At 37.2% G+C, this 14,085-nt stretch overlaps 2 protein-coding genes across 2 annotated transcripts; one reads left to right on the forward strand and one right to left on the reverse strand.

Annotated features, from left to right (window-relative positions):
* Positions 1 to 965: 965 nt before the first annotated feature.
* Positions 966 to 2,957, reverse strand: LOC135688007 (uncharacterized). Its single transcript, XM_065204680.2, has 3 exons — positions 2,676 to 2,957; positions 2,343 to 2,477; positions 966 to 1,284 (listed from the first exon to the last, which is right to left on the reverse strand). Exons 1-3 carry the CDS (start codon positions 2,884 to 2,886, stop codon positions 1,115 to 1,117), a joined length of 516 nt encoding a protein of 171 aa, XP_065060752.1. The 5' UTR covers positions 2,887 to 2,957; the 3' UTR covers positions 966 to 1,114.
* A 1,489-nt stretch (positions 2,958 to 4,446) lies between these two features.
* Positions 4,447 to 14,085, forward strand: LOC135688010 (TAR DNA-binding protein 43). The gene is made up of 4 exons (XM_065204683.2): positions 4,447 to 4,793; positions 8,014 to 8,201; positions 9,033 to 9,173; positions 10,721 to 14,085. Exons 1-4 carry the CDS (start codon positions 4,532 to 4,534, stop codon positions 11,120 to 11,122), a joined length of 993 nt encoding a protein of 330 aa, XP_065060755.2. The 5' UTR covers positions 4,447 to 4,531; the 3' UTR covers positions 11,123 to 14,085.

A 14,085-nucleotide genomic window follows, 5' to 3' on the forward strand; every position in this document is an offset into this window, starting at 1 on the left:
TCACCATTGAAGCATCTTATTATTTCTCTTTCAAGCAGATTTTGCTCTTTTGTTTGGAACCATACCTTCTCACCAATCACCAGTAACCAGTTACGGTGTCATGCAGCTGGAGCATTCTGTCATCTCAATTTTCCAAACAAATCCACAGAAGTTATTAGATCAGAAATATTGTAATCTGGTTTTCTGATTTGGTTTTCAACAGGGATCTAGCTTCTGGAAAGTTTACTGACATGCAACGGTGGCCAACAATTGGGATGTGAGACCAAACTTGCCAAAAGTGGCCTGCGCAGGATTTATAAAGATCATTTTTGTCAGTAAAAGTCATTAAGAATGCTGGTATGGTTAAAACAACCGATAACACTTAGTGTTCTCGCATGGTTTATTAATAATCGTGCAAACAATAAGGTCTGCAAAATCAATTATTTGAATTGGCCCGAATTGTCCCATCAGTAGGAAACAGATGTTGTCCAGATAATGGATTCATATTTCCCTGCCTGAATTGTTTTCCTCTTAAAAAGCTTGTTCACAAATTCTTTACATAATAACTCTAAATAGTGATTAAAATGCAACAAAATGATGCATCAATGTTGGGCTCTGCAAAAATTGTTCAAGGAGCATTGAGCCTCGACTAAAAAGACCAACACGAAGCGGCGGGAGGCTGGATGTTACGGCTCTTTTGACGATGACTATGGATGACAAAATGATTTTTTTGCAAAAGGGTAGAAGGGAAGATTCTGGTGGAAAAGTCTTGTTATTTGAAGTGTTGTCGAGCCCCAAGCACGTTTTTACGGCATGTCTATCAAATTCTCTCCGCTCTAACCTTAGAAATGCATTTAAGATTAAATGATATCGGTTAATAGAATCATGATAGTGTTTACTAACTAATTAAAGCAAGCCTTGTTACTTGAAAGCAGTATTGATTACAATCTTGGAAAATATAGATGCTCCGTAGAAAAATACTAAAGTTCCAACAATAAAATTCTTACAAAAAATAAAAATTACAGCAGTTCTTAAACTATTACGGAAAGTAGCGATAATGAATATAAATTTTTTATGATACACAAGGTTGAGGTTTTAGATAAAACTCGTGTCCCTATTCAGCAATGCTTAAAAATCAAAAGAAATGATACCCAGCTTGATCGCAGCATGAAAGCAACATGGCAACAGCGTTTAAGCCAATGCCTCCCCAGACGAGCATATAAGAGAAGCCGAATTCTAGGCCAGGCACCTGCAATATACCACTGCGAGTTGTGTACACTGCAACTCCAGTCACTGAACACAAAACTAAGGAAAAAAAAGCAAAAATCATTATGAACAACGATAATTTACTGCAACATTGATATTCTTATACCTTCGGTTTGAAGTAGCAGCCTAGATAAAAAACTTCTGACAATTTTCACTGGACAATCAATGCCAGATACGCCACTTCATTTTTGACTCAATGAATTGTAAATCGTCTTGAATCTGTTTAAAATATCTTCGTGATACTTTCTCGTTGGGAAATTAGGAAATTCGACTGGATGTTACGGTCAATCCCTAACATTCTCGAATAACACAATCCTTTAATGGCGAAGGATGCTTTCGATAGCAAATAGCTAACCTAAGGCAAATATGCTCCAGGTAAACCTCTAACTTTAGATTTTTGACCGAAATTTAGATGAAGGATTAAAAGTCGCTGAAAAGTTCAAATTACAGGATCGTCTTTGTTTTGAAACAAGCGAATCGTCCAGAGCTGGGCCTTAGACATGAAGTCACAAAATCACTTTCGATACGAAATCAAATGATCCCTTAACGATTATATTTAATTATTTTTTAAATTAAAGGCATTTTTTAATAAGGAATGGTCTGTAAAAAGAAACCTAGGATGAAAACAATATTTAGAAAATATGATACAGATCACATTCAAACTTAAGAAACTGGTTGAAAATCCATCCCTTCAAAGATGGGATCCATGCCAACTTTTAGGAACCCCTTTTCGGGTTTCTAAAGTGTGGTTTTTTTAACATTAGTCTCCAGAAACCTTTTAGAAATTTTTAGCAAGATAACAGGCAAAAATTCAACAACTTCAATACTATTCCCGAGTTTAGGTTCTCAAAAACATAAAGCTATTTAACGTGGTTAAAAACGATTCTCGATCTCGGATATTAACATAATTGCATGCTAAAACAAGTATATCTTTCTTATGATATTTTACTCAACTTCCTTTGCATTTCATTTTTTTTTTACTTCACTACGTTACGTAGGTAATTTCTCAATCTACAATGTAGGAAAAATTCATTTTCGCTGATGAATGTGTTTGATGTATACAAAATGCGCGCTAGTAGAGTGCCAGTGGTACTCACATGAAATAGCCAGAATGAATGCCAATAGAACTGATGGAAGCTTTGGTTTCATTTGAAGCAGTAGGACATACCCAATCGCAACCCCGAAGACTAGGCAAGATAAAACCATAAATGCCCGTGAAGCCCTTTTCCAGTCTGAAATAAAATTGGATCATTAGAATTGAAGCGACAAAAAACTTTGCCTAGCAAAATTACTCAAATGGAAAGTGGTCCTCAACCAGCCACCAGCTCTTATTCAGCTTGAAAAGCCTATCATTCTAGTATAAATATATTAACTACAAAAGTTTTAATACCATTGTAAACAAAATAAGATCAATTGTAGACAAACCGTACCTGAGACCCTCTTGTCCTCCGGACTGAAACAACGTATAGGGCTTTGATCAGACACACCGATTGCCCCGCAGCCTTTCCATAATCCGTAGTGTATTGCAGTAGTTCGTTTGCTTTGGCCCCAGTAGTCGGTTGCCACTCCAACAACAAGGACAACAAATGCCACAACTACGGCGACGAAGAGGGTCATCCTTAGCCTTACTTCTTGCGCCATTTTGGAGCAGATTGTGTGTTATTCTGTGGCGGTTAGGTCTTCGGCTTTGAACCGGAAGTTAAACTGGGAATTTTGATAGCAGACAATCGGAATGGCAATGGCAATGTGACGTAGTGTCATTGACCTCAAAGAGTTCAATAGAATGAACAGCATGATGTATGTCTGTTCTGTGGTCTGGTGGATTTACCCTTGTTTTTTTGACAATGCATTCACTTAATGTTTGTGATAAATCAGAGGCAGCATTGGTATTTAGTATCTCAGTTTTGATGCTTCAGTAATTTCAATACTCCTTATTTCCTCAGAGATTTTGATTGTTTAAAAAGTTATCCAATTTCTTATGCTATGAAAAACATTGTTTTGCGTGCTAGAAACTACAGAGACCCTGCAGAAAATTTTGAAGTTAGGTCTCAAACTTTCTACGAGATAGAAAGCGGGGCCCACGCAACGAATTTCAAGGTGGAGGGATAATGTCTAGAAGTCGAACTTGAATTTACTGCTTCAAAACAGGGCCTCTTCGGAAATATTCTGTGCTTCCAAAAAAAGGGAGAAGGGCATGGCCCCTCTGGCCCTCCCGTGGCGTGGGCCCTGGAAAGAACAGTAATACCCAGGTAGAACAGAACTGTGGCTATCTAACTCGAGTTAAAACTTCACAAAACTAACTTTAACTTAACTAACTCAAGCAAATTTAAAAACTTATAATCGGTCGCTACATATAAAGAGGAAGACAATTGCCTATTGTGTAAGTCACCGGGGCTGCAGGGGCAATTCCCCCTCCCCTTCCTCATCCTAACAAACTTCCTCATCCGTTCTTAATCCTAACAAAGCAAGTTTCAAGGAGGTATATTAGAAGCTTTTTGCATGTGTTAATTTCTTACTCGGAGAAAAAACATCAGCAAATGCATTCCATCAATTAAAACAAAAAAACTCTCTCAGAAGACGTTGCCACATCCCTCATAAAATCAGGTCTTGAGGCTACATTCCCTCATCACAGGAAGGAACGTTGGGCCGTTGGTGCATCGGCACAAGTTGCTTCACCTAACCCATACAAAAACCTAACCTTTGATATAATTTAATAGACTCAAGTACAAGCAGCTTAAAATTCTGGGCAGGGAATGGACAAGAAAAGTTCACTTTTTCCCACCATAGAACCGATGCACCAGGGAAGAGAAAGCATGACTGAATTAAGAGCCCAGGCTTTCCCAAACGAAAAAATACAAGAAATTTGGAATGAATCCCATTATGGGTTCTAGCCTAATACAAAAGAATAAACAAGGATTTGAAGAAACATACTGCGCTTGATACCAGAAGGGGAGGGAGGGAGGGAGGGACGGGAGAAGAGAACAGCGTGGAAACAGCATACGAAATAAGCAATTCATTATTCCCAATGGCACTAAAGAAGCACATAAGGACTTAGTACCAAATTGAAGCGTGGCAATTGGAACCCAAATGAGAATAATACAACCAAGCTAAAATAAGAACCCCAAGCGAAAACAAATTCTACAATATCCCTATCCCTCTCATGAAATTAACGCTCATGAGCAGCCTCTTTTGCATCTTTCGTATTCTGTGTATTGCGAAAGAGACAAGGACTTTGATTTGGAGAAGGAAACACACGTATTTGGGAAAAATCAGACAGCGTTCTTTTATGAAAGAAATCATGGACAAATTTGTTTATATCAGAGTTGCAGATGAGGAGAATCCCAGAGACTCCATAGATGTCCCCAGTGAGGACGACGGAACACTATTGCTAACTACCCTCCAAGCCCAATATCCAGGCGCAACGGGCCTAAGATACAGGAGTGAAATTAGTGGAAACTGGAGAGGACTGCGGATTTCGCAAGGAATTATTTGTCCACCGCCTGAAAACTGGGGTAATACTTTGTTCTACGTCGTGCGTCCAAGAACAGGTGAATCTTTTCTCAGACTACGTTGTAAATTCCTTCAAAAATCCCCAGAAGTCTGTGCTAGAGCGGTGGTTGATTATTGATTATTGAAGATTTTATCCACAGGCACCTATAGCTGGATGCTTTATTTAATGTTTTATGTGCTACATAACATGCTAAAAAGTCAATTTTAAATGATTGGTCCTTCCAGAACAAGTCTAGTTATTTTTCAAATTTTTTTACTGTTTTTACCTGATGCTGGTCTAGCCAGACTGCAGGCGCAGAGTACTACAAGTGAATTCCCGAGAGAAAATGTTCCTACACATCTGATAAAGGTGTGGCATTTTGAGATCTTGGCATGACATGGGTTTATCTTATTGCTCCTTTGTATTTGCATGCCCAACATGCTTCAGTAAGTGAACAGCTGCTCTTATTTGGATACAGATCCTTCTGCATTTCTTCCAAAATTTCCCTGTCTTTTGCAACATTAAAAATTTTATGGATCGTTTTGTAGACATCGATAACTGTTTTTGCTTCCCCCATTTTACTCAGATATGAAGCTACAATCAAATTCAATTAATGAGCCACACAATTAACATAAATTACGCAGGAATAAACTTTTTTAACTTTGCAGCTACATCTTTATTAGAGCCACTCATTACAGAAGCCCTTAACGCTAAGAGTGATGCAGACATATTCTTCCATTCAAAGACCAGTGAAATTCCGTCAGTCAGTATGGCATTTGCATCCATTTCTTTGAAGTAGGTCAACTCAAAGGACCACTCTTGTATGTCTCCGGTATCATCAACAAACCTTAACCAGATCACTAACTCCTAATAACCAGTGCTGTCTTTACATTCATCAATAAGAATAGAAAACATGCCGGCCTTATCAATCATGGATTTGATTTTGTTTCTTACCTTATCAGCAAGTGCAGCAATCAGTTCATTGGATAAACAATTTGATGCATAGTCTTACGCTTTGTATTTACTTTTGATCTTTGTGTGAAGAATTTGCAATTGTGGATTGGTGCGCAGCAAGTTGATAAACTCTCACCATTTTCTAACATCTGGTGATTCTTCTGTTTCATTGTGACCATGATAAGCCATCTCTTCAGCGCAAACTGATGAAATTGCAGAAGCATTCCATGTACTCTCTACAACAGAAAGCCAGATAGGGTCTAGCACGCTCGCTATGCTATTTGACTCTTCATTCCTTTGACTTTCAAACCTTTCCCATCTGGTCATTACAAAAACATGATCTTAACTCTGGTCATGTTGCCGCAAGCCACGATTTTTTTTCAAGGGACTTTGCCCATGTATTCTTGCTGTCAGTATTAAAAGTAGATTCAGTTTTTGAAGTAAATGTACTGAAATGTCGACATGCAAAACAGAATGCCCTGTCCTTAATAATGCTGTACTCCAGCCACTGATATTTTTCATGCCAAGCTGTCCAAAATGATCTATCTTTGTGGCCTTTTGTAAAAAACAGTAAGCACTGGTCATGAAAGTCCCTTGTCAAGTGTTCCAAGGTCACTTACTTCCATTGGTGTTCCCACTGCTGTCTCTGCAGGCTTTGTAGCATTGGTGCTCTGCATCTGTTCCAGAATTTTCTCCAGGCAACTTGATAGGTTTCATGGAAACTCCTTCCATTTCCATTTCTGTTTTGATTTCTCCTCCGTTTGATTTAACAGTTGCCTACAACAATCATGAATAACATAGATTTGAAGGAGTTCTCCTTATGGCAGTTAACAGTCATCAAGACAAGGCCAATAGGTCTAGCCTAAGCATATATCTTTTTGTATTAAAACTGTCGGATGTGGTCTTCAGGGTCAATCAGTGTATACTGATACAGCACAACAGGTAACAGAATATTTTCCTGAAAGAAAGCAAATGTAGGGCAAGCAATTGTTATTACCCAACATGTTGAGGAGATTAGAGGATATTGTAATAAAAACTTTGTGAAAAGGATGCAAGAAAAACGTTGTTTATTCAGTTGAAGAAATTTAGCAGATAAGGTACGCAATCTAATCTGTTTTCGGGAATTTTTGAATTAACGCCCATTTCATAATTAACGCTTCTTTCCAATTAACGCCCATCCTAAAAACTAACAAATTAAATTAACCCCCAGGCATTAAATAGATGAAATACTGTGCGAGTCCTAAAACTGTCGGTTCATGTCAGTTCTGCTTCGCTGATCGGGATAACAGTAAAAAATTTGAAACATTATTTTATTGCACAAGCATCAAATCTTATTTTACTGGCTTTTATCAAAGAATAGTGTGGGTATTCAAACACAAGCATTCTCTTTTCCTAAACAATGTTTCTCGTGACCAGCGCTCACTGTGTGTTCAAATACCTGAGATTTTACCCCTCAATTGTTTTTGTGACTTCCTAATGACAAATCTATGTTTTACATAACTATAGGCTTGGTGAGTAGACTTGAACCAAATCTGGTCCATTACACACCCAATTCTTAAAGAATCTTTAGTTTAAAATTTAAGTTACATAGAAGGCAAGGTTAAATTCACCTTTTTAACGATGAAAATGTATTTTGCATTTAAGCCAATCATCTGCTTCAATTTTGTCTTGACAGTTGAAGTTTGCCCTCCCCCCCCTCCAATAATCAGTAATGTGTCTGCCTCTGAGATTGAGCAATTTTGAAATTGTTGATTACTAAATGTTGCCAATTGAAAAAGAAAAGTAAAGAATTTTTATAAATGCTTCTTTTCGATGTTTACAATACTTTAATATAAAAGGAAACTGATATCAAAGGATACTGAAATGCATTTGCAGCTTTATTGTATGCTATGCCATTTATGAGGCTGATTGCAAGCTGCTACTCTGGACCAGACTTCCAGACACCCCCTTTCCTTCCCTTTGCCATCTGAGTTACAATTTATTCTTACTTGCCATCATTGCCTTATGTGATCACCTTGGATAGCTGTCTGATGAATGCATTTATAATAAAAGTTAATTAAGTTGTATACTTTTTTTATGCACCAGAGCCTGTACAGCTTGAAAAATGTCTTGCACTGTGCCACTACTGATTATTTACTGCAATTTTGTCAGTATTCCTGTCAATAAGTTTTCTACATTTTGCCACATGGAAGAAAAAGCTGATGTAAATTTGTTGTTTTATCCAATGTATATAGAAAATCGGGGGAATGGCAATTTATGAATCTTGTTGTGATCACAATTTGATGTCTTCATCCATGATCAGTGTTAATTATTTACTTTGTTAGCCGACACAACTGCAAAAAGAAAAATCGATGCTTCACCTGGACAAAGGGAACCAGAGGCTAAACAGGTTAAAGTAAGAGACAATCAAGAACACATTGGAGACTTGATTGTTTTAGGTTTACCTTTTAAAGCTACTGAAAAGGAGATGAGGGACTACTTTTGCCAGTTTGGAGATATAACCTTTGTACAGGCAAGTATATTTTATGAGCACAACATATCTTATGAGCTATTGCAAATGCCGATATTTTCTTTGTTATCTCTATTGTTGTTGTTATTGATAGCAACATTTTCAAGTGCTAACAGGTTAGAACCGAAGTCAGATATTGTCGTGCCCAAGTGTTCCACAAATGTTCAGGTGTTCCACAAACTGCACCTGTTTGCTTGCTGGGCTTATCGCATCCCGTGCACAGACCTATTGTATTATTATCCCTGATGTAAAACATGCCATTTTTGTTTTTTGAGTTATTCATATTGAACTGCCATTAATCAAACACTGCAGTACCATAATCAGATATTGCCTCTCAAACCTATTTGTACACATAAGATAGTGCAATTACTGCAATTCAGTATTCCCGTTCAACAAAAATTCCTTCTTCTCGCAAAATTTCCATATAGTCCATTATAGTCCAGGTAAGGGCATCACTGTTCAACTATTTTTATTTCATGACTAACTTTCAAAATCCTTGTACTTTCCACATTTGCATCTTGGAAATTTATTTAAGCATTGCTTGAAACTTTGCAATGCTTAAAGACAAGGCTATTGAACATTTAGAAGTAAAAAACGGTTCACGTAAGCTGGTTCCAAAAAAGTCACCTCCAGAAATGCAAGTGAATTCAACAGCATCAAATCAATATAAATGAGTACGGCAAGACACTTGATCTCCAACAATGGTATCTGAAATTTTTTTAACTACTGCTTATCATTGCTTCATTCTGATGTTTAGTCCAAATATTTAAATTTTAACTTAAAAGGCCGTTTCAGAATGAAATTTTGTATAATATTTCTTTATTTCCACTGTAGGTTAAAAAAGACCCCATGACTGGTGAATCTAGAGGTTTTGGTTTTGTCACTTTTGCTGATAATGAGGCAGCTGAAGAAGTTCTAGGAAGAACCCATACAATTCTTGGAAGAAGGTGTGAAGTCCGGCTTCCACGTGCAAAGGTAAGATCAAATAAAATATGATTATTACTTTTTAGAATGTTACTTTTAGCTATCGTATGTACAAAATTATTGTACCCTATTTGCTATGTACAAAACGGTTTCTTGCATAATACGCACTCATAATTCCATGTTAAATTTCTAAGCAAATCGCTGTAACTGTGTCTTAAAATGTATAAGACGCATCCCCTTTTCTCGCTTATTGTAAAGCATGTAGTTCAGTGAAAAAAATAAGTAAACCCTAAGATAGTAAAGAAACCAAATTTGTTGAAGAAAATTCGTTCAAACCCAATGTGTGTAGCATTACATTAACTTTTAATTAAAAGTTATCAAATGACCCGTTCTAAAGTTCACGAATCTCTTCTTCGTCATCTGTTTCTCCAAAAGATCTTTAAAGTCAAACCCTAAGTAACTTTTCATCTGTCCTCGCATAATTCAGGAACCTTAACAGGTTTCCGACGATAAGCATGCTTCGATTTTGATCTCTTCGTTTGCAAAGAGCAGGCACGGATTTCTGAATCCTTTGCTTTCAACACTCTCAAACATTTGCTTCGTGAATTCCAAATTTTCTCCAAGCTTCTTTATTGCAATGCGTGTACTACGATTTTTAGTTTAAGACCATTGGGCTATGGCCGGCAAAACAATAGAGGCGCGACGGGAGGTGGGTGGACAATGAGAGACACGCCCCTTTTTATGGCAGGATCAATTCTGTATTTCGTCTAAATTCGATGAGAAATGTGGGAGGAGGGGGGATTTTGTCAGCGTTCTTTTTGCGATGTAATGCTATGATTTTGAAACCGCCTTTACGTAATCTAAAGTTAGTCGTTGGCCTTCCCTTCCGGTATGTTGGCGTTCCATGTCAGTAGAAGGGTGTTTTCTGGTGTAAATAGGGTGTGGCCTAAGGATTTTTATTTTGTCCTTCCCAGAGCGTAGTGGCTGACGCCGCCACTGCAACAGGATAGATTGAGCATGATGCCGTAATGTGTCAATAAAGGTATTTTGGACAAAAAGTCTGCCTTATGTTGGATGTTTTCACATAAGTGACACCTGTGACGAAATTATTTCCCTGTTCAATGAATGCAACTGATTTCTCAACAGCATTCGCATCTGTTTAGACAGAGCAATATTTAAGATGTCAGGATAGGCATTAAATTATCACTTGTGGCTTGATGTTATTTTCTTTTCATTTTCTTTAGTTCTGATCATTTTTAAATATACAGAGTGCGGTTATTGGCATTAAGAGACTAGGTGCTTTAAATATCATAACATTCTGGCTATGAAATAATACTTTGCCCCACAAAGGAAATGATGGGAAAGCAAATGTTACGGGGTTTAAAACCCACAAACGGACAAACCCAATAATGGGGCTAAATAGGGTACCATAATGTAGGGGTTTTATATTTTGTCGAAATTAAGGAACACCACAACGCGCTAAATTAATAAATTTATTAAAGTAAACATTTTATCGTTTAGTTTATTTCAGCTCATTTTTTTCACTCAATTCATATCACTCAATATTCACTCTATATATTATCTTAATTTGTTTTCAGGATGACCCGCATATTCCATATAAGCTATTTGTTGGACGTCTAGCAGGCGGAACAACTGCTAACGAGCTTCGTAGTTATTTTGAAATATTTGGCGAGCTAACAGACATCTATATCCCAAAGCCTTTTCGTGGTTTCGGCTTCATAACTTTTGCCAGCTCAGAGTCTGTGAAGAGGGTAATGGGAACAAGCCACACAATTAATGGTGCGCAGGTATTTCTGACTTTTGCCGAGCCTAAGTCACATCGGGACGATGACGTAAGCTATCATGGAATGCCAGCCTCGGTATCACAAAGAGGAGCAACTTCGTTTTCAATGCAAGCCGCGAGATCGGGCTCTAGGTTTTCAGGAAGGACACAAGGTGCGTACAGTTGGCATAGCGACCACAGCAGCCAAAGACCCTAGATTGAAGCCAAGGCAAGGTTTGTATCGTCGGTTTTGTGTTTGGGCTGCACCTTTACTAAGGAGGTAAGTTTTTAAATGTAGTTGAATTCATTTATTTTTCCGTTCCTTTTTTGTTTAAAGGGATATCTTCAGTTTGCTTTTTATATAATTTTCTTTAGGTATCTTTATTTCCAAAAGTTTTTTAGGGAGCTAAAAATGAGTATAGTTTTTAAACTTTATCATTAGGAAGTTTGTTATCAAAATTATTCGAGAATATAAAATTGATATCTATTAAAAGTTATAATTTGATGATTTTTGAACATTTATATAAGGAAAAGGTACTCTGTATTTATATTTCATACGCTGGTTTCAGAATTTTTGTCAGCTTTGTTAACCCCTGCTATTTTTTGCTTGATTTCTAAATCAATGCGAGGTTGACAGTTCAATAAATTTCGTTTGCAAAATTGTCCCTTTGAAATATGTCTACATAAAACCCAATATTGAATCAATAAAATTTGATTTTCATTTAGTCCTTTGGTCCTTCATCAACCTTTATTTCAACCTTTCTTGTAGCTAACATTGTGACGTCACTGCGTATACTCAGTTCTTGGCTAATAATTGCTGCCCTAACATATAACCTGCCCTCCCTCGACTTAACAAAATGCTTATTCCAAACTCACCATTTTTTATTTCTCAATTCAATTAAGGTAACATCGTTTCTAAAGTTACTTACCTTACTATTTTGTGAGATGCGTTGATATTTTTCCTTTTAAAACGCATCCACATGTGCTCCTCGGTCAATTGATAGCTCACATGGTTGTCACTGGATTTAAATTTTCTAGGATGACCTGGTTAATTTTTGCTTCTTCCACCGATACTTTGATGATTCTTGTATGCTAAATTAAAGCCTGAAATTGTCTTCGTTTCCTTTTAAGTAGGCATCTTTACTTTTGAAAATAGGTCTTTTCTGAATAGAAGATTGATCTTGTTTTCCAAACAAGACTGTATACCTCAAAGTGTTGTATCTTTTCGTTTGTAACAATGAACCTATTAGGCTGAAGGAGCTTATAATCGTATATGAACTGTTATTAGAAAATTATCCTCTGCTAAAGCTACTTAACGACGTACAATATATGTGGGCCTAAATCGAGGACGTATGTATGCAAACGTAAATGAACATTTTGAAGCGAGATGAAAGAAGTGCTGACTAACGTGTTAAGCAATCTTACCACTATTGTCATTTTTGCAAATATTTGGAGTGTCAGAGAAGTTTCTGAAATGAGAAAAATACAAGAATGATTCCTGGAAAGTGAAAATAGCTCGATCCTTGATAGATGCTGCGAGAACCTGCAGTAAGAAGGACCTTTGTTGTTGATTGAAAGTCGTGAATTTCAGTGTTGCGGAAGATGTGCGAAAGCTTACGAGAGATGCTTACAGGCGATGTACATGGCCCTGCGAGAAATGTACGAAAGTCTGCGAGACATTTACACAAAAAACTGCAAGAGATGCTTGAAATGCTGCAGGAAATGTTCAAATACCTGCGGGAAATGTACTAGAATCTGCGAGAGCTGGACAGGAAAGCCTGCGTGAGTTGTAAGAAACTAAATGCCTGAAAGCAAGGTGCTTTAAAGATGGAGGTTGAGCAAGGATGATTGTTTGTAACTAAAGAATGTGTTCGGAATGATAAAAATAACCATTTCGAATGCTGGTAGTGCCTGTTAGGTATTGGACTAACGCAAAGGAAAGAAATGCGAAAGGAGAGGACGGAACCAAAGAAAGAATGGTTTCCAGAGATGATCTTGTGCCATCAGCTAGATTTTGTTGATTAGAGTTTACGAGGCGCTTTAAAGTTAATGTGTTTGAAGACCGTCAAAGTTGGAATGGTGAACTTGTCTTTGTTCCCCGAGCAGTTTGTTGCGCTGCACACAGCAGTGCAATTGTATTGTTGCTTGATAGTTAAGATTGACATAACTTGAGAACGAGCTTGCAGAAGGAAAGACGAAATTGTGAACAGTCTCGAGAGAACAGGAACTCAACTCTTTGCAACAGTACGTTGCTAAAAGTATGTGAAGGAGATGTTTGTCTTGAAAGAGAATGGTCTCGAGAGAACAGGAACTCAACTCTCTGCAACAGTACGTCGCTAAAAGTATGTGAAGGAGATGTTTGTCTTGAAAGAGAATGGTCTCGAGAGAACAGGAACTCAACTCTCTGCAACAGTACGTCGCTAAAAGTATGTGAAAGAGATGTTTGTCTTGAAAGAGAATGATTCACAAAACCCCTAGGAAGATAGAGTGCTATTTAATCACATTATAGAGAAAGACTGCGAGTAAAAGGTCGTGAAAAGGAACTGTTGTTGAATTGAAATAGTTGCCAAAATGGTGGATGAGATCGAAAGGAAACGTTGAAATGTTCTTGCTGCTTGATGACTGGAAGGTAGTGAGACTATGTTGGTATATGAAGTTAAGTTATAAAGCAAGTAAAGTAGAATGGGTTTTATTTAGGACATATATTTCAGTTTGTGACACCTATTATACATTAATTGCAGTTTGTGTCACCTCGATGCTGTAATTTTTTCCTTCCAGTTTTTGCATAACAATATTTGCCTGGTTGCCACAGAATATTCGTTTAACGTAGACAAGAGACGTTTTAAGAGTGCATATAACATTTTATATTTCGTGCTTTTCTCCCTAAATGAGAATGTGTTCTAATGTTCCAAAGTTGCGATTTGGTAAGGTACTATTTGTCGCCACTCTGTCTTTATGAGCCCATTTGCAATCCTTTTTTCAATTACAGCACATTTCTATTACATCCCTTGTGTAAATTCTTCGTTAATTCTGGGTAGATTTTTGAATGGGACAATCACTGTAGCTTAACTCATAACTTTGAACATTATTTCATTTTTATTGTAACAGATCTTAATGTCCCTCTTTGTTTCATCAATCATAATGTCTCTCTTTGTTTCATCAATCATAATGGCTCTCTTT

This window comes from Rhopilema esculentum, chromosome 19, assembly GCF_057945365.1.
Source record: "Rhopilema esculentum isolate cy_ngs chromosome 19, ASM5794536v1, whole genome shotgun sequence".
Lineage (NCBI taxonomy): Eukaryota > Metazoa > Cnidaria > Scyphozoa > Rhizostomeae > Rhizostomatidae > Rhopilema > Rhopilema esculentum.